General features: G+C 48.2%; 1 protein-coding gene across 1 annotated transcript in view; it reads left to right on the top strand.

Annotated features, from left to right (window-relative positions):
- hpxb (hemopexin b) overlaps nucleotides 1-27,668 on the top strand; it is a 50,005-nt gene that overhangs the window by 5,179 nt on the left and 17,158 nt on the right. The window contains exons 3-5 of the mRNA XM_038818978.1: nucleotides 1,634-1,711; nucleotides 2,736-2,878; nucleotides 25,646-25,793. Coding sequence (XP_038674906.1) covers nucleotides 1,634-1,711; nucleotides 2,736-2,878; nucleotides 25,646-25,793 — 369 coding nt within the window. The remainder of the gene's footprint in view (nucleotides 1-1,633; nucleotides 1,712-2,735; nucleotides 2,879-25,645; nucleotides 25,794-27,668) is intronic.

The following is a 27,668-nucleotide window of genomic DNA, read 5'->3' as shown; positions in this document are numbered from 1 at the left end:
ACAATAAATCAATCAATCAAAAAGCAAGGACTCCCAAGTCCCTTTGTGCTTCTGATTTCCGAAGCATTTCCCCAGTTAGAAAATAGTCTATGCCTCCATTCCTCCTTCCAAAGTGCATAACCTCACAATTTCCCACATTGTATTCCATCTGCCACTTCATTGCCCACTCTCCTAGCCTGTCCAAATCCTTCTGCAGCCCTCTTGCTTCCTCAATACTACCTGTTCCTCTACAGATCTTTATATCATCTGCAAACGCAGCAACAGTGCCTTCAGTTCCTTCTTCCAGATTTAAAAAAAATTGGTTTTTTTAATGAATTTAAGAATACCCAATTAATTTTTTACCATTAAGGGGCAATTTAGTGTGGCCAATCCACCTACCCTGCACATCTTTGGGTTGTGGGGACGAAACCCACGCAAACACGGGGAAAATGTGCAAAATCCACACGGACAGTGATCCAGAGCCGGGATCGAACCTGGGACCTTGGCGCCGTGAGGCAGCAGGGCTAATCCACTGTGCCACCGTGCTGCCCAAGGCAGCAGTGCTAACCACTGTGCCACCATGCTGCCCCTTCTTCCAGATCATTCATGTATATTGTGAAAAGTTGTGGTCCCAGCACAGATCCCCTGAGGCACACCACTAGTCACCGGCTGCCATGCTGAAAAAGACCCCTTTATCCCCACTCTCTGCCTTCTGCCAGTCAGCCAATCCTCTATCCATGCCAGGATCTTACCCTGAACACCATGGGCTCTGAACTTATTGAACAGTCTCCTATGCGGCACCTTGTCAAAGGCCTTCTGGAAATCTAAATAAATCATGCCCACTGGTTCTCCTTTGTCTAACTTGCTTATTACCTCCTCATAGAACGCTAACAGATTTGTCAGACACAACCTTCCTTTGACAAAGCCGTGCTGACTCAGTCCTATTTTACCATGCACTTCCAAATACTCCGCAATCTCATATTTAATAACAGACTCTAAAATCTTACCAATGACCGAAGTCAGGCTAACCGGCCTATAATTTCCCTCCCTTATTAAACAGGCGTGTTACATTAGCCACTTTCCAGTCCTGTGGGACCCTTCCTGCCTCCAGTGATTCCTGAAAGATTAGCAGCAATGCCTCCACAATCTCCTCAGCGATCTCTTTTAGAAACCTGGGGTGTAGTCCATCCGGTCCAGGTGATTTACCCACCTTCAGTCAAACTTCCTCTGTTATTTTCCTCATTCCTGATGAAAAGACAAGAATATTGAGCCTACACCCTGACAGTGTGTTCTCGAGGCAGTGAACACCCACCTGTGAACCATTTACTCTCTCTATCGAATAGACCCCTCCCATCAGTCCATAGAATTTTCGCGACCAAAATCCATTCCTTCAGCACAACAGCCCAGCTACATAACATTCCAATCAATCCCACTGCTTCCATTCCAAATCTAACAGCTGAGAATCATCCATGGCCATCCAACTGAACGGAACCCAGTCAACTCACCCCCTCCCATCCAGCTGCACCTCTCCGTGTGGAAGGCCAGGGAATGAAAACATCCTCATGTGCTTTAACTCTCACATCGGTGTGATCCAATTTGGTCGTTGCCAGGGTTTAGTCTCTTTTCATGAAGTATTTCTGAATTATTCCTTCAGGTTTTCCTGATCGCTGTGACGGCCTTGGATTTGATGCAATCACCCTGGATGAAAAAGGAGATATCTTCTATTTCCGAGGTAAGACTTGGGAGAGCAATTCCTCACATTGTTACCCTCCCAGCCAAAACAACACATCCCTCTTACTGTCTCCACATAATTCCTGTTGTCCCACTTTCAGAAGATCCCAGCAAACGTTTCATTTAGTGCTAAGGCCAAACACTAATTCAAGAACAAAATATTGTGCAAGGTGGAAATGCAAAATACAAATAAATAATACTGCCCAAGACTGTCAATACCTCTGGTAATGTGTCCATGGATCCAATCCTCGCGCAAACATACAAGATGAGAAGGAGGATCAGTGAGATCGAGGAATATTAAACACTCGTTAGATCTCAGTTGGAATATTGGGCACAGTTCTGGGCGCCACACTATAGGATGCGAACGGATTGGAGAGAGTGTGGAAGAGGTTCACAAGAATGGTTCCAGGGGTGAGAAACTTCAGTGATGAGGGTAGATTGGAGAGGATGGGACTGTTCTCCTTGGAGAGAAGAAGACAGAGGAGATTTGATAGAGATATTCAAAATCATGAGGGGGCTGGACAGAGTAGACGGGGAGAAACTGTTCCCGCTCGTAAAAGGATAGAGAAGAAGAGAACGCAGTTCTAAAGTGATTCTCTTCACTGTCGCCGGGGAAAAATCCTGGAACTCTCTCCCTAACAGCACAGTGGGTGTACCTACACCTCCAGGACTGCAACGGTTCAAGAAGGCAGCTCACCCCCACCTTCTGAAGGGCAACTAGGGATGGGCAATAAATGTTGGTATAACCAGCAACGCACACATCCAGTAAATTAATTTTAAAAAACCTGTGCACATCTCTACTCGACCATTAAACCTGCTGCCTTGTCCTTAAATAACAATGTTTTGAAAGTCTCGGACTCGATGGGCTAATGTTGTTTCTCTCCAAGTAGAAGCTGCCAGAACTCCTCCTGAGGTTTTCCAGCTTGCTCTGTTTTTGATTCAGCTTCCAGCATCCGCAGTTTCTTCCTCAATAACGCTTTGATGTTGTGAGATTTATAACAGACCGACTGCTTCCTGTTTAACAGATGAGTTCCTGTGGAAAGGCTTCAATGGTACTGCTGAATTTATCAATAACACCTGGCCCCAGCTGCCAACTCACATTGACGCCGCAATCCGCATCCACCACAAGCATGCGCCTGAATATCACGACAGGATGTTTTTCTTCAAGGTAAGCTCATCTGTTACCGTATCCATGGTTACCAGGTTTCCAACAGAATGCAGCTTTTAGTTAGAGTTCAATGTGGTAGAATAATCAAAGAGAGGACTTGACATTCAATGACATCACCCTCGCTGAATCCCCTACAATCACCACTGAATCCTCACAATCCCCACTGAATCCCCACAATCACCACTGAATCCCCACAATCACCACTGAATCCCCACAATTACCACTGAATCCTCACAATCACCACTGAATCCCCACAATCACCACTGAATCCCCACAATCACCACTGAATCCCCACAATCACCACTAAATCCCCACAATCACCACTGAATCCCCACAATCACCACTGAATCACCACTAAATCCCCACAATCACCACTGAATCCCCACAATCACCACTGAATCACCACTAAATCCCCACAATCACCACTAAATCCCCACAATCACCACTGAATCCCCACAATCACCACTGAATCACCACTAAATCCCCACAATCACCACTAAATCCCCACAATCACCACTGAATCCCCACAATCACCACTGAATCATCACTAAATCCCCACAATCACCACTGAATCCCCACAATCACCACTGAATCACCACTAAATCCCCACAATCACAACTGAATCCCCACAATCACCACTGAATCTCCACAATCACCACTGATTCTGCAATCACAATTGAATCCCCACAATCACCACTAAATCCCCACAATCACCACTGAATCCCCACAATCACCACTGAATCCCCACAATCAACACTGAATCCCCACAATCCCCACTGAATGCCCCAAAATTACCACTGAATCCTGACAATTACCACTGAACCTTCACAATCCCCGCTGAATCCCCACAATTACCACTGAATCCCCACAATCCCCACTGAATCCCCACAATCCCCACTGAATCCCCACAATCCCCACTGAATCCTCACAATCCCCACTGAATCCCCACAATTAGTCCAAAGATGTGCTGGTTCGGTTTGAATTGCCCTAAATTGCCCCTTTGTGTCCAAAGACTATGTGGGGGTGACTGGGTTACGGGGAGAGGGTGGAGGTGTGGGATTGGGTAGGGTGCTCTTTCAGTGCTAGCTATGGAGAGAGTGGTCACACATTTGGCAGCTTCTGCTCAAGGTGGGCTTTGCGGACCTTTTCCCACCTGGGATGGAGGTTTTGGAGGAGAGATTTGAGAAAGTGAGACTGCGCTGGTGGGGCTGGTACATGGATCCACAGACAAGAAAAGGGTCGAAAAGAAGGGAGCTGGTGGGTCAGGAGAATCTCCGTGCCCCACAGTTGAGCAGGGGAAATGCAGAGCGCAGTTTGGGAAGGCAAGTGGTATTTGTGTCTGTGTTTCTCTCTCTCTCTCTGTCTCTCTCTGTGTCTCTCTCTGTGTCTCTCTCTCTGTGTCTCTCTCTCTGTTTGTATGTTTCTCTCTGTGTCTGTGTTTGTGTGTCTCTCTGTGTCTCTCTCTGTGCCTGTCTCTCTTTTTCTGTGTTTGTGTCTCTCTCTCTCTGTGTCTCTCTCTCTCTCTCTCTCTCTCTCTCTCTCTCTCTCTGTGTGTGTCTCTCTCTCTCTCTGTGTCTCTCTCTCTCTCTGTCTCTCTCTCTCTGTCTGCATCTCCCTGTGTCTCTCTCTCACTGTCTCTCTCTGTGTCTGTGTTTGTGTCTCTCTCTGTGTCTCGCTCAATGTCTGTGTCTCTCTCTGTATCTATCTGTGTCGTTCTCTCTCTCTCTGTCTCTCTCTCTCTCTGTCTCTCTCTCTGTCTATGTCGCTCTCTCTCTCTGTCTCTCTCTCTCTCTGTCTCTCTCTCTGTCTGTGTCGCTCTCTCTCTCTCTCTCTGTCTCTCTCTCTCTCTGTCTCTCTCTGTCTCTCTCTCTGTCTCTCTCTCTCTGTCTGTGTCGCTCTCTCTCTGTCTCTCTGTCTCTCTCTGTCTCTCTCTCTCTGTCTCTCTCTCTGTCTGTGTCGCTCTCTCTCTCTGTCTCTCTCTCTCTGTCTCTCTCTGTCTGTGTCTCTCTCTGTCTCTCTGTCTCTCTCTGTCTCTCTCTCTCTGTCTCTCTCTCTGTCTGTGTCGCTCTCTCTCTCTCTCTGTCTCTCTCTCTGTCTCTCTGTCTCTCTCTGTCTCTCTCTCTCTGTCTCTCTCTCTCTGTCTCTCTCTCTGTCTGTGTCGCTCTCTCTCTCTCTGTGTGTGTCTCTGTCTCTCTCTCTCTGTCTCTCTCTCTCTCGCTCTCTGTCTCTCTCTCTCTCTCTGTGTCTCTGTCTCTCTCTGTCTGTCTCTCTCTCTGTCTCTCTCTCTGTCTCTCTCTCTGTCTCTCTCTCTCTCTGTCTGTGTCTCTCTCTGTCTGAACAAAGAACAAAGAACAAAGAAAATTACAGCACAGGAACAGGCCCTTCGGCCCTCCCAGCCTGCGCCGATCCAGATCCTTTATCTAAACCTGTCTCCTATTTTCCAAGGTCTACTTCCCTCTGTTCCCCGCCCGTTCATATACCTGGCCAGATGCATCTTAAATGATGCTATCATGCCCGCCTCTACCACCTCCGCTGGTAAAGCGTTCCAGGCACCCACCACCCTCCGCGTAAAAAACTTTCCACGCACATCTCCCTTAAACTTTCCCCCTCTCACCTTGAAATCGTGACCCCTTGTAACTGTCACCCCCACTCTTGGAAAAAGGTTGTATCCACCCTGTCCATACCTCTCATAATTTTGTAGACCTCAATCAGGTCCCCCCTCAACCTCCGTCTTCCCAACGAAACCAATCCTAATCTACTCAACCTTTCTTCATAGCTAGCACCCTCCATACCAGGCAACATCCTGGTGAACCTCCTCTGCACCCTCTCTAAAGCATCCACATCCTTCTGGTAATGTGGCGACCAGAACTGCACGCAGTATTCCAAATGTGGCCTAACCAAAGTCCTATACAACTGTAACATGACCTGCCAACTCTTGTACTCAATACCCCGTCCGATGAAGGCAAGCATGCTGTATGCCTTCTTGACCACTCTATCCACCTACGTTGCCACCTTCAGGGTACAATGGACCTGAACTCCCAGATCTCTCTGTACATCAATTTTCCCCAGGACTCTTCCATTGACCGTATAGTCCGCTCTTGAATTAGATATTCCAAAATGCATCACCTCGCATTTGCCTGGATTGAACTCCATCTGCAATTTCTCTGCCCAACCCTCCAATCTATCTATATTTTGTTGTATTCTCTGACAGTCCTCCTCGCTATCTGCAACTCCACCAATCTTAGTATCATCTGCAAACTTGCTAATCAGACCACCAATACCTTCCTCCAGGTCATTTATGTAGATCACAAACAACAGTGGTCCGAGTACGGATCCCTGTGGAACACCACTAGTCACCTTTCTCCATTTTAAGACACTCCCTTCCACCACTACTCTCTGTCTCCTGTTGCCCAGCCAGTTCTTTATCCATCTAGCTAGTACACCCTGAACCCCATACAACTTCACTTTTTCCATCAGCCTGCCATGGGAAACCTTATCAAACGCCTTACTGAAGTCCATGTATATGACATCTACAGCCCTTCCCTCATCAATTAACTTTGTCACTTCCTCAAAGAATTCTATTAGGTTTGTAAGACATGACCTTCCCTGCACAAAGCCATGCTGCATATCACTGATAATTCTATTTTCTTCCAGATGTGAATAAATCTTTATTGGGCAGCACGGTAGCATGGTGGTTAGCATAAATGCTTCACAGCTCCAGGGTCCCAGGTTCGGTTCCCGGCTGGGTCACTGTCTGTGCGGAGTCTGCACGTCCTCCCCGTGTGTGCGTGGGTTTCCTCTGGGTGCTCCGGTTTCCTCCCACAGTCCAAAGATGTGCGGGTTAGGTGGATTGGCCATGCTAAATTGCCCGTAGTGTCCTAAAAAGTAAGGTTAGAGGAGTGGGGGGGGGGGTTGTTGGGTTACGGGTAAAGGGTGGATACGTGGGTTTGAGTAGGGTGATCATTTGCTCGGCACAACATCGAGGGCCAAAGGGCCTGTTCTGTGCTGTACTGTTCTATGTTCTATGTTCTAAATCCTATCCCTCAGTATCTTCTCCAACAGTTTGCCTACCACTGACGTCAAGCTCACAGGTCTATAATTCCCTGGATTATCCCTGCTACCCTTCTTAAACAAAGGGACAACATTAGCAATTCTCCAGTCGTCCGGGACATCACCCGTGCTCAAGGAAGCTGCAAAGATGTCTGTTAAGGCCCCAGCTATTTCAACCCTTGCTTCCCTCAGTAACCTGGGATAGATCCCATCTGTCCTGGAGACTTGTCCACCTTAATGCCTTTTAGAATACCCAAAACTTCCCCCTTCCGTATGACAACTTGACCTAGAGTATTTAGACATCCATCCCTAGCCTCAACATCCATCTTGTCCCTCTCCTTTGTGAATACCGATGCAAAGTACTCATTAAGAACCTCACCCATTTCCTCTGAGTCTACACATAAATTCCCTCTTTTGTCTTTGAGTGGGCCAATCCTTTCTCTAGTTACCCTCTTGCTCCTTACATACGAATAAAAGGCTTTGGGATTTTCCTTAGCCCTGTCAGCCAAAGATATTTCATGACCCCTTTTAACCCTCTTTGTTGCACGTTTGAGATTTGTCCTACTTTCCCGATATTCCTCCAAAGCTTCACCAGTTTTGAATTGCCTCAATCCTATGTATGCTTCCTTTTTCATCTTAGCTAGTCTCACAATTCCACCCGTCATCCATGGTTCCCTAATCTTGCCATTTCTATCTTTCATTTTCACAGGAACATGTCTGTCCTGCACTCTAATCAACCTTTCCTTAAAAGACTCCCACATTTCAAATGTGGATTTACCCTTAAACAGCTGCTCCCAATTCACATTCCCTAGCTCCTGCCGAATTTTGTTATACTCTACCTTTCCCCAATTTAGCATTCTTCCTTTAGGACCACTCTTGTCCTTGTCCATGAGTATTCTAAAACTTACAGAATTGTGATCGCTATTCCCAATGTAATCACCGACTGAAACATCAACCACCTGGCCGGGATCATTCCCCAATACCAGGTCCAGTATAGCCCCTTCCCGAGTTGGACTATTTACATACTGCTCTAAAAAACTCTCCTGGATGCTCCTTACAAACTCTGCTCCATCTACGCCTCCAACACTACACGAATCCCATTCAATGTTGGGGAAGTTAAAATCTCCCATCACAACCACCCTATTGCTCCTACATTTTTCTATAATCTGTCTGCATATTTGAACCTCTACTTCATGCTCGCTTTTGGGAGGCCCGTAGTAAAGTCTCAACAATGTTACTGCACCCTTCCTATTTCTCAGCTCCACCCATATTGCCTCAGTGCTCGAATCCTCCATCGTGCCCTCCTTAATCACAGCTGTGATATCATCTCTGACGAGTAATGCAACTCCTCCACCCCTTCTACCTCCCTCTCTATCCCTTCTGAAGCATCTATACCCTGGCATATTCAGTTGCCAGTCCTGCCCTTCCCTCAACCAAGTCTCAGTAATACCAATAACATCATATTCCCAGGTACTGATCCAAGCCCTAAGTTCATCTGCCTTACCTGCTACACTTCTCGCATTAAAACAAATGCACCTCAGACCACCTGTCCCTTTGCGTTCATCAACTCTTCCCTGTCTACTCTTCCCCTTAGTCACATTGAGTTTATTATCCAGTACCTTACTGGCTTTAGTTGCTGCTTCTTTACTGACCTCTAACTTCCTAATCTGGTTCGCATCCCCCTGCCACATTAGTTTAAAACCTCCCCAACAGTGTTAGCAAACGCAACCCCTAGGACATTGATTCCAGTCCTGCCCAGGTGTAGACCATCCGGTTTGTAATGGTCCCACCGCCCCCAGAACCAGTTCCAATGTCCCAAAAATATGAACCCCTCCTTCCTGCACCATCTCTCAAGCCACGTATTCATTCTGACTATTCTTGAATTTCTACTCTGACTGTCCCGTGGCACTGGTAGCAATCCTGAGATTACTACCTGTGAGGTCCTACTTTTTAACTTATCTCCTAACTCCCCAAATTCTGATTGTAGGACCTCATCCCTTTTTTTACCTATATCGTTGGTGCCTATATGCACCACGACAACTGGCTGTTCACCCTCCCCCTTCAGTATGTCCTGCAGCCGATCGGAGACATCCCTGACCCGAGCACCCAGGAGGCAACATACCATTTGGGAGTCTCGTTTTCGACCACAGAAACGCCTGTCTACTCCCCTTACAATTGAATGCCCTATGACTAGAGCCCTGCCAGTCTTTTTCCCGCCGTTCTGTGCAGCAGAGCTAGCCACGGTGCCATGAGCCTGGCTACTACTGCCTTCCCCTGGTGAGACATCTCCCCCAACAGTATCCAAAACGGTATACCTGTTTTGGAGGGAGATGACCGCAGGGGACACCTGCACTGCCTTCCTGCTCTTTCTCTGCCTTTTGGTCACCCATTCCCTGTCTCCCTCACCAATCCTAATCTGCGGTGTGACCAACTCACTGAACGTGTTGTCCACGACCTCCTCAGCATCGCGGATGCTCCAAAGTGAGTCCATCCGCAGCTCCAGAGCCGTCGTGCGGTCTAACAGGAGCTGCAGCTGGACACACTTCCCGCACATGAAGGAGTCAGGGGCATTGGCCACGTCCCTGAGCTCCCACATTGCGCACGAGGAGCATAACATGGGTCTGGGATCTCCTGCCATTTTTACCCTTTACCTTAACTGATTACAAATATAGTATCAAATAATTAATAAGTGAAAGGAATAAAGATTTTACTCACCAATCACAATACTCACCAACTCACAAAGAGTTAAATTTCTCCCAGCAACTGCTAACTGGAGCACTTTCCTTACCAGCCAATCAGGTCACTGCTTTGCTGTGATGTCACCCTTCAAGGTAAGTGTCTCTCTCTCTCTGTCTGTGTGTCTCTCTCTCTGTGTCTGTGTGTGTCTCTCTCTCTCTGTTTGTGTGTCTCTCTGTCTGTGTCTGTGTCTCTCTCTTTCTGTTTGTGTGTCTCTCTCTCTCTATTGTTGTGTCTCTCTCTCTCTATTTGTGTGTCTCTCTCTCTTCCTCAACTAGGTAGAGGAGTAATTAAACCTGAGGGCAGAGATTAGTAATTAGTATTTACTATTACAGTAAACATTGTGCACCAGGAACCATATAGTTAATTGTAACTTAATCTAATAACGATTGAAGTATTTATTTTGAATTTATTAACTAGTGCTCAAATGTCACTCAGCGGGGTGCAGTGCTCTAACTGTGAGATGTGGCAGATCTGTGACGCTTCCAGCGTTCCGGTCGAATATGTCTGCAGTAAGTGTAACCAACGGCAGCTCCTCACAGACAGCGTGGTTCGGTTGGAGCAGCAATTGGATGCATTTAGGAGCATGCAGGTGGCGGAAAGCGTCATAGATAGGAGTGATAGAGATGTGGTCACACCCAAGGTGCAGGCAGAGATGGGTGACCGCTAGGAGGGGTAGGCAGTCAGTGCAGGATTCCCCTGTGGCTGTCCCCCTCTCTAACAGGTATACCCCTTTGGATACTGTTTGGGGGGAATAGCCTATCAGGGGAAAACTGCAGCAGCCAGAGCAGTGGCAACACAACTGGCTCTGTTGCTCAGCAGGGGAGGGATAGTTATAGGGGACTCTATAGTAAGGGGCACAGGCCAGCGCTTCTGTGGACGTGAAAGAGACTCCAGGATGGTGTGTTGCCTCCCTGGTGCCAGGGTCAAGGATGTCTCTGAACGAACACAGGACATCCTGAAGGGGGAGGGTGAACAGCCAGAGGTTGTAGTACACACAGGTACTAACGACATAGAACATAGAACATAGAACGATACAGCGCAGTACAGGCCCTTCAGCCCACGATGTTGCACTGACATGGGAAGTCAAAAACTAAAGGCCATCTAACCTACACTATGCCATTATCATCCATATGCTTATCCAATAAACTTTTAAATGCCCTCAATGTTGGCGAGTTCACTACTGTTGCAGGTAGGGCATTCCACGGCCTCACCACTCTTTGCGTAAAAAACCCACCTCTGACCTCTGTCCTATATCTATTACCCCTCAATTTAAGGCTATGTCCCCTCGTGCTAGCCACCTCCATCCGCGGGAGAAGGTTCTCACTGTCCACCCTATCTAACCCTCTGATCATTTTGTATGCCTCTATTAAGTCACCTCTTAACCTTCTTCTCTCTAACGAAAACAACCTCAAGTCCATCAGCCTTTCCTCATAAGATTTTCCCTCCATACCAGGCAACATCCAGGTAAATCTCCTCTGCACCCGTTCCAAAGCTTCCATGTCCTTCCTATAATGAGGCGACCAGAACTGTACGCAATACTCCAAATGTGGCCGTACCAGAGTTTTGTACAGCTGCAACATGACCTCATGGCTCCGGAACTCAATCCCTCTACCAATAAAGGCCAACACACCACAGGCCTTCTTCACAACCCTATCAACCTGGTTGGCAACTTTCAGTGATCTACGTACATGGACACCGAGATCCCTCTGCTCATCCACACTGCTAAGAATTTTGCCATTAGCCAAATATTATAGATATAGAGAAATACAGCACAGAACAGGCCCTTCGGCCCACGATGTTGCGCCGAACTTTTGTCCTAGGTTAATCATAGAATTTTGGACAATTTTTCATGGCCAATCCACCCAACCTGCACATCTTTGGACTGTGGGAGGAAACCGGAGTACCCGGAGGAAACCCACGCAGTCACGGGGAGGATGTGCAGACTCCACACAGACAGTGACCCAAGTCGAAATCGAACTTGGGACCCTGGAGCTGTGAAGCAATTGTGCTATCCACAATGCTACCGTGCTGCCCTTAAGAAGTTAACCTACACTCACTTATTCTACCCTAATCCAAGTACCTATCCAATAGCCGCTTGAAGGTCCATAAATTTTCCGACTCAACTACTACCACAGGCAGTGCATTCCATGCCCCCACTACTCTCTGCGTAAAGAACCTACCTCTGACATCCCCTCTATATCTTCCACCATTTATCTTAAATTTATGTCCCCTTGTAATGGTGTGTTCCACCCGGGGAAAAAGTCTCTGACTGTCTACTCTATCTATTCCCCTGATCATCTTATACACCTCTATCAAGTCGCCCCTCATCCTTCTCCGTTCTAATGAGAAAAGGCCTAGCACCCTCAACCTTTCCTCGTATGACCTACTCTCCATTCCAGGCAACATCCTGGTAAATCTACTTTGCACCTTTTCCAAAGCTTCCACATCCTTCCTAAAATGAGGTGACCAGAACTGCACACAGTACTCCAAATGTGGCCTGACCAAGGTTTTGTACAGCTGCATCATCACCTCACGGCTCTTAAATTCAATCCCTCTGCTAATGAACGCTAGCACACCATAGGCCTTCTTCACAGCTCTATCCACTTGAGTGGCAACTTTCAAAGAACTATGAACATAGACCCCAAGATCTCTCTGCTCCTCCACATTGCCAAGAACCCTACCATTAACCCTGTATTCCGCATTCAGATTTGTCCTTCCAAAATGGACAACCTCACACTTGTCAGGGTTAAACTCCATCTGCCACTTCTCAGCCCAGCTCTGCATTCTATCTATGTCTCTTTGAAGCCGACAACAGCCCTCCTCACTATCCACAACTCCACCAATCTTCGTATCATCTGCAAATTTACTGACCCACCCTTTAACTCCCTCATCCAAGTCGTTAATGAAAATCACAAACAGCAGAGGACCCAGAACTGATCCCTGCGGTACGCCACTGATAACTGGGCTCCAGGCTGAATATTTGCCATCCACCACAACTCTCTGTCTTCTATCGGTTAGCCAGTTTGTTATCCAACTGGCCAAATTTCCCACTATCCCATGCCTCCTTACTTTCTGCATAAGCCTACCATGGGGAACCTTATCAAATGCCTTACTAAAATCCATGTACACTACATCCACTGCTTTACCTTCATCCACATGCTTGGTCACCTCCTCAAAGAATTCAATAAGACTTGTAAGGCAAGACCTACCCCTCACAAATCCGTGCTGACTATCCCTAATCAAGCAATGCCTTTCCAGATGCTCAGAAATCCTATCCCTCAGTACCCTTTCCATTACTTTGCCTACCACCGAAGTAAGACTAACTGGCCTGTAATTCCCAGGGTTATCCCTATTCCCTTTTTTGAACAGGGGCACAACATTCGCCACTCTCCAATCCTCTGGTACCACCCCTGTTGACAGCGAGGACGAAAAGATCATTGCCAACGGCTCTGCAATTTCATTTCTTGCTTCCCATAGAATCCTTGGATATATCCCGTCAGGCCCGGGGGACTTGTCTATCCTCAAGTTTTTCAAAACGCGCAACACATCTTCCTTCCTGACAAGTATCTCCTCAAGCTTATCAGTCTGCTTCACGCTGTCCTCTCCAACAATATGGCCCCTCTCGCTTGTAAATACTGAAGAAAAATACTTGTTCAAGACCTCTGCTATCTCTTCAGACTCAATACACAATCTCCCGCTATTGTCCTTAATCGGACCTACCCTCGCTCTAGTCATTCTCATATTTCTCACATATGTGTAAAAGGCCTTGGGGTTTTCCTTGATCCTACCCGCCAAAGATTTTTCATGCCCTCTCTTAGCTCTCCTAATCCCTTTCTTCAGTTCCCTCCTGGCTATCTTGTATCCCTCCAGCGCCCTGTCTGAACCTTGTTTCTTCAGCCTTACATAAGTCTCCTTCTTCCTCTTAACAAGACATTCAACCTCTCTTGTCAACCATGGTTCCCTCACTCGACCATCTCTTCCCTGCCTGACAGGGACATACATATCAAAGACACGCAGTACCTGTTCCTTGAACAAGTTCCACATTTCACTTGTGTCCTTCCCTGACAGCCTATGTTCCCAACTTCTGCACTTCAATTCTTGTCTGACAGCATTGTATTTATCCTTCCCCCAATTATAAACCTTGCCCTGTTGCTCGCACCTATCCCTCTCCATTACTAAAGTGAAAGTCACAGAATTGTGGTCACTACCTCCAAAATGCTCCCCCACTAACAAATCTATCACCTGCCCTGGTTCATTACCAAGTACCAAATCCAATATGGCCTCCCCTCTGGTCGGACAATCTACATACTGTGTTAGAAAAGCTTCCTGGACACACTGCACAAACACTACCCCATCCAAACTATTTGATCTAAAGAGTTTCCACTCAATGTTTGGGAAGTTGAAGTCGCCCATGGCTACTACCCTGTGACTTCTGCACCTTTCCAAAATCTGTTTCCCAATCTGTTCCTCCACATCTCTGCTGCTATTGGGGGGCCTATAGAAAACTCCCAACAAGGTGACTGCTCCTTTCCTATTTCTAACTTCAACCCATATTACCTCAGTAGGCAGATTCCCCCTCGAACTGCCTTTCTGCAGCTGTTATACTATCTCTAATTAACAATGCCACCCCCCCCCACCTCTTTTACCATCCTCCCTAATCTTGTTGAAACATCTATAACCAGGGACCTCCAACAACCATTTCTGCCCCTCTTCTATCCAAGTTTCTGTGATGGCCACCACATCGTAGTCCCAAGTACAGATCCATGCCTTAAGTTCACCCACCTTATTCCTGATGCTTCTTGCATTAAAGTATACACACTTCAACCCATCTCCTTGCCTGCAAGTACTCTCCTTTGTCATTGTTACCTTCCCCACTGCATCACTATGTGCTTTGGCGTCCTGACTATCGTCTACCTTAGTTGCTGGACTACAGATCCGGTTCCCATTCCCCTGCCAAATTAGTTTAAACCCTCCCGAAGAGTACTAGAAAACCTCCCCCCCAGGATATTGGTGCCCCTCTGGTTCAGATGCAACCCGTCCTGCTTGTACAGGTCCCACCTTCCCCAGAATGCGCTCCAATTATCCAAATACCTGAAGCCCTCCCTCCTACACCATTCCTGCAGCCACGTGTTCAACTGCACTCTCTCCCTATTCCTAGCCTCGCTATCACGTGGCACCGGCAACAAACCAGAGATGACAACTCTGTCTGTCCTGGCCTTTAACTTCCAGCCTAACTCTCTAAACTTGTTTATTACCTCCACACCCTTTTTCCTACCTACATCGTTGGTACCAATGTGCACCACGACTTCTGGCTGCTCCCCCTCCCCCTTCAGGATCCTGAAGACACGATCAGAGACATCCCTGGCCCTGGCACCCGGGAGGCAACATACCTTTCGGGAGTCTCGCTCGCGACCACAGAATCTCCTATCTATTCCCCTAACCATTGAATCTCCTATTACTATTGCTTTTCTATGCTCCCCCCTTCCCTTCTGAGCCCCAGAGCCAGACTCAGTGCCAGAGACCTGGCCGCTGGGGCCTTCCCCCGGTAGGTCATCCCCCCCAACAGCATCCAAAACGGTATACTTGTTTTGAAGGGGAACGGCCACGAGGGATCCCTGCACTGTCTGCCTGTTAGTTTTCTTTCCCCTGACTGTAACCCAGCTACTCTTGTCCAGTACCTTTGGTGTGGCTACCTCCCTGTAACTCTTCTCTATAACCCCCTCTGCCTCCCGGATGATCCGAAGTTCATCCAGCTCCAGCTCCAGTACCTTAACACGGTCTCTGAGGAGCTGGAGTTGGGTGCACTTCCCGCAGGTATAGTCAGCGGGGACACCAGTGGTATCCCTCACCACCCACATCCTACAGGAGGAGCATGCAACTGCCCTAGACTCCATCCCCTCTTACTTTACAAAATTAGCTGCCCCGTGGACCAACTGGACCTCCGCCCTCCGACTCTACTTCCAGTCAGCTGTACTCTAAACTCCTGGCTCCCTTCACGCTCTTTGATAAATATAGGAAATGAAATGTAAGGAGCACCTTACTCCCTCCTCACCTAACTCCCTCAGTCACCAAACTCTCACTGTAGCACTCAAATGCCACAAGCTCAGCACTCAGTGCAAACCTAAATGAATACTTTCCGCATTCCTGTTATTCTTTCCAAAGTGAATCACCTCACACTTCTCTACATTAAACTCCATTTGCCACCTCTCAGCCCAGCTCTGCAGCTTATCTATGTCCCTCTGTAACCTGCAACATCCTTCCACACTGTCTACAACTCAACCGACTTTAGTGTCGTCTGCAAATTTACTCACCCAACCTTCTGTGCCCTCCTCTAGGTCATTTATAAAAATGACAAACAGCAACGGCCCCAGAACAGATCCTTGTGGTACGCCACTCGTAACTGAACTCCATTCTGAACATTTTCCATCAACCACCACCCTCTGTCTTCTTTCAACTAGCCAATTTCTGATCCACATCTCTAAATCACCCTCAATCCCCAGCCTCCGTATTTTCTGCAATAGACGACCGTGGGGAACCTTATCAAACGCTTTACTGAAATCCATATACACCACATCAACTGCTCTACCCTTGTCTACCTGTTCAGTCACCTTCTCAAAGAACTCGATAAGGTTTGTGAGGCATGACCTACCCTTCACAAAACCATGCTGACTATCTCTAATCATATTATTCCTATCTAGATGATTATAAATCATATCTCTTATAATCCTCTCCAAGACTTTACCCACAACAGACGTGAGGCTCACCGGCCTATAGTTACCGGGGTTATCTCTACTCCCCTTCTTGAACAAAGGGACCACATTTGCTTTCCTCCAGTCCTCTGGCACTATTCCTGTAGCCAATGATGACATAAAAATCAAAGCCAAAGGCTCAGCAATCTCTTCTCTGGCTTCCCAGAGAATCCTAGGATAAATCCCATCAGGCCCCGGGGACTTATCTATTTTCACCTTGTCCAGAATTGCCAACACTTCTTCCCTACGCACCTCAATGCCATCTATTCTAATAGCCTGGGTCTCAGCATTCTCCTCCACAACATTATCTTTTTCCTGAGTGAATACTGACGAAAAGTATTCATTTAGTATCTCGCTTATCTCCTCAGCCTCCACACACAACTTCCCACCACTGTCCTTGACTGGCCCTACTCTTACCCTAGTCATTCTTTTATTCCTGACATACCTATAGAAAGCTTTTGGGTTTTCCTTGATCCTACCTGCCAAAGACTTCTCATGTCCCCTCCTTGCTTGTCTTAGCTCTCTCTTTAGATCCTTCCTCGCTTCCTTGTAACTATCAAGCGCCCCAACTGAAACTTCACGCCTCATCTTCACATAGGCCTCCTTCTTCCTCTTAACAAGAGATTCCACTTCTTTGGTAAACCACGGTTCCCTCGCTCGACCCCTTCCTCCCTGCCTGACTGGTACGTACTTATCAAGAACATGCAATAGCTGTTCCTTGAACAAGCTCCACATATCCAGTGTGCCCAACCCTTGCAGCCTACTTCTCCAACCAACACATCCTAAGTCATGTCTAATGCCATCATAATTGCCCTTCCCCCAGCTATAACTCTTGCCCTGCGGGGTATACTTATCCCTTTCCATCACTAACGTAAAGGTCACCGAATTGTGGTCACTGTTTCCAAAGTGCTCACCTACCTCCAGATCTAACACCTGGCCTGGTTCATTACCCAAAACCAAATCCAATGTGGCCTCGCCTCTTGTTGGCCTGTCAACATATTGTGTCAGGAAACCCTCCTGCACACATTGTACAAAGAACGACCCATCTAATGTACTCGAACTATATCTTTTCCAGTCAATATTTGGAAAGTTAAAGTCTCCCATAACAACTACCCTGTTACTTTCGCTCTTTTCCAGAATCATCTTCGCCATCCTTTCCTCTACATCCCTAGAACTATTAGGTGGCCTATAGAAAACTCCCAACAGGGTGACCTCTCCTTTCCTGTTTGTAACCTCAGCCCATACTACCTCGGAAGAAGAGTCCCCATCTAGCATCCTTTCCGCCACCGTAATACTGTCCTTGACTAGCAGCGCCACACCTCCCCCTCTTTTGCCCCCTTCTCTGAGCTTACTAAAACACCTAAACCCCGGAACCTGCAACAACCATTCCTGTCCCTGCTCTATCCATGTCTCTGAAATGGCCACAACATCGAAGTTCCAGGTACCAACCCATGCTGCCAGTTCCCCTACCTTATTTCGTATACTCCTGGCATTGAAATAGACACACTTCAAACCACCTACCTGAACACTGGCACCCTCCTGCGAAGTCAAATCTGTGCTCCTGACCTCTATACTCTCAATCTCCCGTACCCCAAAACTACAATCCAGGTTCCCATGCCCCTGCTGAATTAGTTTAATTCATGCCCCCCAAAGAGTACTAACAAATCTCCCCCCCAGGATATTGGTGCCCCTCAGGTTCAGATGTAGACCATCCTGTCTATAGAGGTCCCACCTTCCCCAGAAAGAGCCCCAGTTATCCAGAAATCTGAATCCCTCCCGCCTGCACCATCCCTGTAGCCACATGTTTAATTGCTCTCTCTCCCTATTCCTCATCTCACTATCACGTGGCACGGGCAACAACCCAGAGGTAACAACTCTGTTTGTTCTCGCTCTGAGCTTCCATCCTAGCTCCCTAAAGGCCTGCCTGACATCCTTGTCCCCTTTCCTACCTATGTCGTTAGTGCCAATGTGGACTACGACTTGGGGCTGCTCTCCCTCCCCCTTAAGGACGCGGAAAACACGATCTGAGACATCACGAACCCTTGCACCTGAGAGGCAACATACCAAACGTGAGTCTCTCTCGCTCCCACAAAACCTCCTATCTGTGCCCCTGACTATTGAGTCCCCAATTACTAATGTTCTACTCCTTTCCCCCCTTCCCTTCTGAGCAACAGGGACAGACTCCGTGCCAGAGGCCCGTACCCCATGGCTTACCCCTGGTAAGTCGTCACCCTCACAAGTATCCAAAACGGTATACTTGTTACTCAGGGGAACGACCGCAGGGGGTCCCTGTACTGACTGCTTCTTCCCAGTCCCTCTTACAGTTACCCATCTATCTCCAGTCTTTGGTGTAACTACTTCCCTGAAGCTCCTATCTATGACCCCCTCTGCCTCCCGAATGATCCGAAGTTCATCCAGCTCAAGCTCCAGGTCCCTAACACGGTTTTTGTGGAGCTGGAGTTGGGTGCACTTCCCACAGGTGAAATCAGCAGGGACACTGACGGCGTCCCTCACCTCAAACATTCTGCAGGAGGAGCATTGTACTGCCTTCCCTGACATCACCTCTAGATTTAAAAAAAAACAAGAAAAAGAAAAAGAAAGGAAGAGCTTACCTGATATTACCTCAAACCCTGCTCCCGCTGAAAGGTAAGCAAATTTAAAGGCACTCACTCACCTTCACGACAGGCCCCTGCTCCCGCTTCCCAACAACCGTGGTTTTTTGTTTGGTTAGAGGAGGTAGGGTGGGAAACACTGACGAAGTGTTTCGGGTTTAACTGTCACTTGACAACAGCCCCTCCACAAACCACCTTCAAATTAGGCTGACCGCACTGCACGTTTGCAAATTTCCCCAGAACAGCTGATCAGTAGCTCCGTTCTGCTGCCCTCTGCTTAGGCAGGAAGAGTGATGAGGTACTGCAGAAGTTAGGCAGGAAGCTAAAAGCAGGACCTCTCGGGCTGTATTCTCAGGATTACTCCCTGTGCCACGTGCCAGTGAGGCTAGAAATAGGAGGTTAGTGCAGCTAAACACGTGGCTAAACTGGTGGTGTAGGAGGGAGGGTTTCAGATTTCTGTACCATTGGGATCTTCCGGAGCAGGTGGGACCTGTACAAGAAGGACGGGTTACATCTAAACTGGAGGGGCACCAATATCCCGGCTGGGAGGTTTGTTAGAGTCACTCAGGAGGATTTAAACTAGTTTGGAAAGGGGATGGGAAACAGAGCGCGAGCTGAGAAAGTATAATAACTGAAGGGGAAATAGAGAACAGAAATAAGAGAACAACACCCTATCTGCGTAAACGCAGTGGTTGAAGTGTATTTGTTTCAACGCCAGAAGTATAGCGGGTGAGGCAGATGGACTTGGAGCACTGATTAGTACTTGGAATTATGATGTTGTGGCTATCACAGAAACATGGTTAAAGGAAGGGCAGGATTGGCAGCTGAATGTTGGAGGATATAGATGCTTCAGGAGAGATAGAGGGGGATGTAAAAGGGGTGGGGGAGCAGCATTACTGGTGAAGGAGAAGATTATAGCCGTACTGAGGGAGGACACCTTGGAGGGCTCACACAATGAGGCAATCTGGGTAGAGCTCAGGAACAGGAAGGGGGCAGTCACAATGTTGGGGGTTTATTACAGGCCACCCAAATGCCAACGAGAGAGAGAGGAGCAGATAGGCAGAGAGATTTTGGATAGGTGCAAAAGTAACAGGGTTGTTGTGGTCGGGGATTTTAACTTACCCAATATTGACTGGGACTCACTTAGTGCTGGGGGTTTGGGTGGGGCAGAGTTTGTAAGGTGTATCCAGGAAGCCTTCTTGATGCAATATGTAGATAGTCCAACAAGGGAAGGGGCAGCACTGGATCTGGTATTGGGGAATGAGCCTGGACAGGTGGTTGAGGTTTCAGTAGGGGAACATTTTGGGCTTAGTGGCCACAATTCCGTAAGTTTTAGGGTATTTTTGGACAGGGATGAGGGTAACCCTCGCGTTAAGGGGCTAAACTGGGGAAAGGCAAATTACAATAACATTAGGCAGCAATTGAAGAATTTGGATTGTGTGCGGCTGTTGGAGGGTAAATCAACATTGGACATGTGGGAGTCTTTCAAGCGACAGTTGATTAGGATTCAGGAAAGTCACGTTCCTGAGAGAACGTAGGATAAGTATGGGAAGTTCAGGGAGCCTTGGATAACGAGGGATATTGTGAACCTCGTTGTGGTGAATGTAATATATGAAATGAAAATGAAATGAAAATCGCTTATTGTCACGAGTAGGCTTCAATGAAGTTACTGTGAAAAGCCCCTAGTCGCCACATTCCGGCGCCTGTCCGGGGAGGCTGGTACGGGAATCGAACCGTGCTGCTGGCCTGCTTGGTCTGCTTTAAAAGCCAGCGATTTAGCCTGGTGAGCTAAACCAGCCCCTTCAGGGCAGTGGGGGGTGGGGGGATCTGTGTGTTGAGCCAGAGGAAATGTACGATATATAGATATATATGATAATTCACACAGTCTCTGTAAGCGCAGTAACGCTATCCTACCACTAGGGGGAGTAGCTCTGGGAGTACTCAGGAACGTGTACTGGGCCCCACCCTTGGCTCCGCCCACGACCCTCCCCCAGTGCAGCTGCATAAATACCCTTGTCCAGAGTCAGCCTGAGTTCACTGAGAGTTCATCAACAGGTAACAGGCTGGCTCTGAAGTAAGTCGATTAAAGCCTAGATTCACATCGGAAACACGTGTCTGGTGAATTGATGGTCCCATCACTTGTCAAAAAGAGAAAGGAGGCAGCACGGTGGCACAGTGGTTAGCACTGCTGCCTCACGGCGCTGAGGTCCCAGGTTCGATCCCGGCTCTGGGTCACTGTCCGTGTGGAGTTTGAACATTCTCCCTGTGTCTGCGTGGGTTTCGCCCCCACAACCCAAAGATGTGCAGGGTAGGTGGATTAGCCATGCTAAATTGCCGCATAATTGGAAAAAAAATAATTTGGGTACTCTAAATTTATTTTAAAAAAAGAAAAAGGAGACTTTTGTACGGTCTGGAAGGGTGGGGCAGTCGAAACCCTTGAGGAGTATAAAGAAAGTACTGAAGTGGGAAATTAAGAGGTCTAGGAGGGGTCATGAAAGGTCCTTGGTAAGTAGGATGAAGGTGAATCCCAAAGCTTTTTATTCATATGTAAAAAGCAAGGATTGGACCGCTTCAGGGCAGTGGGGGGTGGGGGGTGGGGGGGTCTGTGTGTTGAGCCAGAGGAAATGTACGAGGTGCTAAGTGAGTGCTTTGCATCAGTGTTCACCAAAGGAAAGGACTTTGTGGAAGATGATTAGGGAAAACCCCAAGGCGCTCGACACTTATGTGAGAATTAAGAGGATGATCAGAGTGAGAGTAGGGCCGATCAGGGATAGTGGAGGGAACTTGTGCCTCGAGTCTGAGGAGGTTGGGGAGGCCCTCAATTAATACCTTGCTTTAGTATTGACTGGAGAGAGGGACCTTGTTGCCCATGAGAACAGTGTGAACCAGGTTAATAAACTCAAACAGGTTGATATTCAGAAGGAGGATGTGCTGGAAATTTTGAAAAGCATCAGGATAGATAAGTCCCCTGGGCCTGACGGGATATACCCAAGGTTACTACGGGAAGCGAGGGAGGAGATTGCTGCGCTGTTGGTGATGATCTTTGCATCCTCACTCTCCACTGGAGTAGTACCGGATGATTGGAGGGAGGCGAATGTTGTTCCCGCATGGATCTGTTCTGGGACCTCTGCTCTTTGTGGTTTTCATAAATTACTTGGATGAGGAAGTGGAAGGGTGGGTTAGTAGGTTTGCTGATGACACATAGATTGGGGAGCTGTAGATAGTGTTGAGGGTTGTTGCAGGTTACAACAGAACATTGACAGGATGCAGAGATGGGTTGAGAAGTGGCAGATGGAGTTCAACCTAGATAAATGTGAAGTGATTCATTTTGGAAGGTCGAATTTGAATGCTGAATACAGGGTTAAAGGGAGGATTCTTGGAAGTGTGGAGGGAACAGAGGGATCTTGGGGTCCACGTACATAGATCCCTCAAAGTTTCCACCCAGGCATATGGTGTGTTGGCTTTCATTAACAGGGGGATTGAGTTTAAGAGCCGTGAGGTTTTGCTGCAACTTTATAAAACTCTAGTTAGGCCACACTTGGAATATTGTGTCCAGTTCTGGTCGCTTCATTATAGGAAGGATGTGATGCTTTGGGGAGGGTACAGAGGAGATTTACCAGGATGCTGCCTGGACTGGAGGGCATGTCTTATGAAGAAAGGTTGAGGGAGCTAGGGCTTTTCTCACTGGAACGAAGAAGGCAGAGAGGTGACATGATAGAGGTGTACAAGGTGATGAGAGGCATGGATAGAGTGGATAGCCAGAGACTTCTCCCCAGGGTGGAAATGGCTGTCATGAGGGGACATAACTTTAAGGTGATTGGAGGAAGGTATAGGGGAGATGTCAGAGTCGGTTCTTTACACAGAGAGTGGTGGGTGTGTGGGATGCACGGCCAGCAGAGGTGGTGGAGTCAGAGTCATTAGGGACATTTAAGCGACTCTTGGACAGGCACATGGACAGCAGTCAATTGAAGGGGTGTTGGTTAGGTTGATCTTAGATTAGGATAAATGGTCGGCACAACATCGTGGGCTGAAGGGCCTGTACTTTGCTGTACTGTTCTATGTTCTATGATTCTTGGGTAGGGTGTGTGGACAGTCTGGATCATGTTAACATCGGAAAGGAGGTGGTATTGGGTCTTTTAAAAGATATTAAGGTAGATAAGTCTCCTGGGCCGGATGGGATTTACCCCAGAATACTGAGGGAAGCAAGGGAGGAAATTGCTGCGGCCTTGACTGACATCTTTGTATCCTCATTGGCTACAGGTGAGATCCCAGAGGACTGGAGAATAGCTAATGTGGTACCGCTGTAGCGGGGATAATCCAGGACACTATAGGCCGGTGAGCCTCATGTCGGTTGTAGGTAAATTATTGGAGAGAATTCTCAGGGACAGGATTTATACCCATTTGGAAACAAATGGACTTATTAGCGATAGACAGCATGGTTTTGTGAAGGGGAGGTCGTGCATCACTAACGTGATCGAGTTTTTGAGGAGGTGACAAAGATGATTGATATGGGGAGGGCGATGGATGTTGTTTACATGGACTTCAGTAAGGCCTTTGACAAGGTGCCGCATGGCAGACTGGTACAAAAGGTGAAGTCACACGGGATCAGAGGTGAGGTGGTAAGATGGATACAGAACTGGCTCGGTCACAGAAGGCAAAGGGTAGCAGCAGAAGGGTGTTTTTCTGAATGGAAGGTTGTGACTAGTGGTGTTCCACAGGGATCGGTGCTGGGGCCTCTGCTGTTTGTGGTGTACATAAACGATTTGGAGGAAAATGTAGTCGGTCTGATTAGTAACTTTGTGGTGACACCAAGGTTGGTGGAGTGGCAGATAGCGTTGAGGATTGTCAGAGGATACAGCAGGACATAGATAGGTTGGCAACTCGGGCAGAGAAATGGCAGATGGAGTTTAATCCGGACAAATGCGAAGTAATGCATTTTGGTAGGTGTAACATACAGGGAGAATATACACTAAAAACTCTTAGGAATATTGAAAGTACGAGAGATCTGGGCATGCAGGTCCACAAATATTTGAAGTGGACAAGGTAGTCAAGAAAGCATATGGAATGCTTACAAAACAACCTTCTTGATGTTTTTTTATTCATTCCTGTAATCTGGGTGTGCTTGGCAAAGCCAGCATTTATCACAGATCTATAATTATCCTGGGTTTGCTTGGCCATTTCAGAGGGACATTAACACATGTTGCTCAGGATGTCGAGTCACATGTAAGGATTTAATTCACTAAGTCAGGGAAACAGATGGGGTTTTTTATAGAAATGGATAATGTTTTAATTCCTGATTTATATTGAATTCAAAATTGATCATTGGACATGGTGGGATTCAAACACAGGATCGAGACCATTACCCTGGGTCTGTGATAGTGACATTGCACCATCGCAGTGAGCTGTGCACCATCGCAGTGAGCTGTGCACCATCGCAGTGAGCTGTGCACCATCGCCGTGTGTTGTGCACCATCGCAGTGAGCTGTGCACCATCGCAGTGAGTTGTGCACCATCGCAGTGAGCTGTGCACCATCACAGTGAGCTGTGCACCATCGCCGTGTGTTGTTCACCATCACCATTTTTTATGCATCATAGCCGTGTGTTGTTCACCATCACCATTTTTTATGCATCATAGCCGTGTGTTGTGTATCATAGCCGTGTGTTGTGTATCATAGCCGTGTGTTGTGTATCATAGCCGTGTGTTGTGTATCATAGCCGTGTGTTGTGCATCATAGCCGCGTGTTGTGCATCATAGCCGTGTGTTGTGCATCATAGCCGTGTGTTGTGCATCATAGCCGTGTGTTGTGTATGATAGCCGTGTGTTGTGTATGATAGCCGTGTGTTGTGTATGATAGCCGTGTGTTGTGTATCATAGCCGTGTGTTGTGCATCATAGCCGTGTGTTGTGCATCATAGCCGTGTGTTGTGTATGATAGCCGTGTGTTGTGTATCATAGCCGTGTGTTGTGCATCATAGCCGTGTGTTGTGTATCATAGCCGTGTGTTGTGTATCATAGCCGTGTGTTGTGTATCATAGCCGTGTGTTGTGCATCATAGCCGTGTGTTGTGTATGATAGCCGTGTGTTGTGTATCATAGCCGTGTGTTGTGCATCATAGCCGTGTGTTGTGTATCATAGCCGTGTGTTGTGTATCATAGCCGTGTGTTGTGTATCATAGCCGTGTGTTGTGCATCATAGCCGTGTGTTGTGCATCATAGCCGTGTGTTGTGCATCATAGCCGCGTGTTGTGCATCATAGCCGTGTGTTGTGCATCATAGCCGTGTGTTGTGCATCATAGCCGTGTGTTGTGCATCATAGCCGCGTGTTGTGCATCATAGCCGTGTGTTGTGCATCATAGCCGTGTGTTGTGCATCATAGCCGCGTGTTGTGCATCATAGCCGTGTGTTGTGCATCATAGCCGTGTGTTGTGTATCATAGCCGTGTGTTGTGTATGATAGCCGTGTGTTGTGTATGATAGCCGTGTGTTGTGTATGATAGCCGTGTGTTGTGTATCATAGCCGTGTGTTGTGCCACCTGCATTGTTTGTTAAAGTAGATACTCAGCTCTCTCTGGTCTTAAACCTCCAGTAAACTCATCATTGGCCTCTCATTGATTTTCAGGGGACTCAGGTCTATCAATATTACGGCACGACATTCGAAGGCAAGTTCCTGATACATGACAAATTCCCAGGAATTCCAAACAATCTGGAGGCAGCAATGGAGTGTCCAGTCGGAGTGTGTGCACAAGATTCCGTACTCTTTTTCAAAGGTGAGCTCACTTCCTGTTGTGGGAGATTTAACTTCTTCTGATGTATTCTGCAGGAGCACATAGCAGCACTCCCTCAGTACTGACCCACTGACAGTGCAGCACTCCCTCAGTACTGACCCTCTGACAGTGCAGCACTCCCTCAGTACTGACCCTCTGACAGTGCGGCACTCCCTCAGTACTGACCCACTGACAGTGCAGCACTCCCTCAGTACTGACCCTCTGACAGTGCAGCACTCCCTCAGTACTGACCCACTGACAGTGCGGCACTCCCTCAGTACTGACCCTCTGACAGTGCGGCACTCCCTCAGTACTGACCCACTGACAGTGCAGCACTCCCTCAGTACTGACCCTCTGACAGTGCGGCACTCCCTCAGTACTGACCCTCTGACAGTGCGGCACTCCCTCAGTACTGACCCTCTGACAGTGCAGCACTCCCTCAGTACTGACCCTCTGACAGTGCAGCACTCCCTCAGTACTGACCCTCTGACAGTGCGGCACTCCCTCGGTACTGACCCTCTGACAGTGCAGCACTCCCTCAGTACTGACCCTCTGACAGTGCAGCACTCCCTCAGTACTGACCCTCTGACAGTGCGGCACTCCCTCAGTACTGACCCTCTGACAGTGCAGCACTCCCTCAGTACTGACCCTCTGACAGTGCAGCACTCCCTCAGTACTGACCCTCTGACCGTGCGGCGCTCCCTCAGTACTGACCCTCTGACAGTGCAGCACTCCCTCAGTACTGACCCTCTGACAGTGCAGCACTCCCTCAGTACTGACCCTCTGACAGTGCAGCACTCCCTCAGTACTGACCCTCTGACAGTGCAGCACTCCCTCAGTACTGACCCTCTGACAGTGCAGCACTCCCTCAGTACTGACCCTCTGACAGTGCGGCACTCCCTCGGTACTGACCCTCTGACAGTGCGGCACTCCCTCAGTACTGACCCTCTGACAGTGCAGCACTCCCTCAGTACTGACCCTCTGACAGTGCAGCACTCCCTCAGTACTGACCCTCTGACAGTGCAGCACTCCCTCAGTACTGACCCTCTGACAGTGCGGCACTCCCTCAGTACTGACCCTCTGACAGTGCGGCACTCCCTCAGTACTGACCCTCTGACAGTGCAGCACTCCCTCAGTACTGACCCTCTGACTGTGCAGCACTCCCTCAGTACTGACCCTCTGACAGTGCGGCACTCCCTCAGTACTGACCCTCTGACAGTGCAGCACTCCCTCAGTACTGACCCTCTGACAGTGCGGCACTCCCTCAGTACTGACCCTCTGACAGTGCAGCACCCCCTCAGTACTGACCCTCTGACAGTGCAGCACTCCCTCAGTACTGACCCTCTGACAGTGCGGCACCCCCTCAGTACTGACCCTCTGACAGTGCGGCACTCCGTCAGTACTGACCCTCTGACAGTGCAGTACTGAGGGAGTTCAGTGAACTCACTGAACTCACGTTCAGTGAGTTGGTCACACCGCAGGTTAGGATTGGTGAGGGAGACAGGGAATGCGTGACCAAAAGGCAGAGAAAGAGCAGGAAGGCAGTGCAGGTGTCCCCTGCGGTCATCTCCCTCCAAAACAGGTATACCGTTTTGGATACTGTTGGGGGAGATGTCTCACCAGGGGAAGGCAGTAGTAGCCAGGCTCATGGCACCGTGGCTGGCTCTGCTGCACAGAAGGGCGGGAAAAAGACTGGCAGGGCTATAGTCATAGGGGATTCATTTGTAAGGGGAGTAGACAGGCGTTTCTGTGGTCGAAAACGAGACTCCCAAATGGTATGTTGCCTCCCGGGTGCACAGGTCAGGGATGTCTCAGATCGGCTGCAGGACATACTGAAGGGGGAGGGTGAACAGCCAGTTGTCGTGGTGCATATAGGCA

Source organism: Scyliorhinus canicula, chromosome 14 (assembly GCF_902713615.1).
Source record: "Scyliorhinus canicula chromosome 14, sScyCan1.1, whole genome shotgun sequence".
Lineage (NCBI taxonomy): Eukaryota > Metazoa > Chordata > Chondrichthyes > Carcharhiniformes > Scyliorhinidae > Scyliorhinus > Scyliorhinus canicula.
This window is presented reverse-complemented; position numbering and strand designations above follow the sequence as displayed.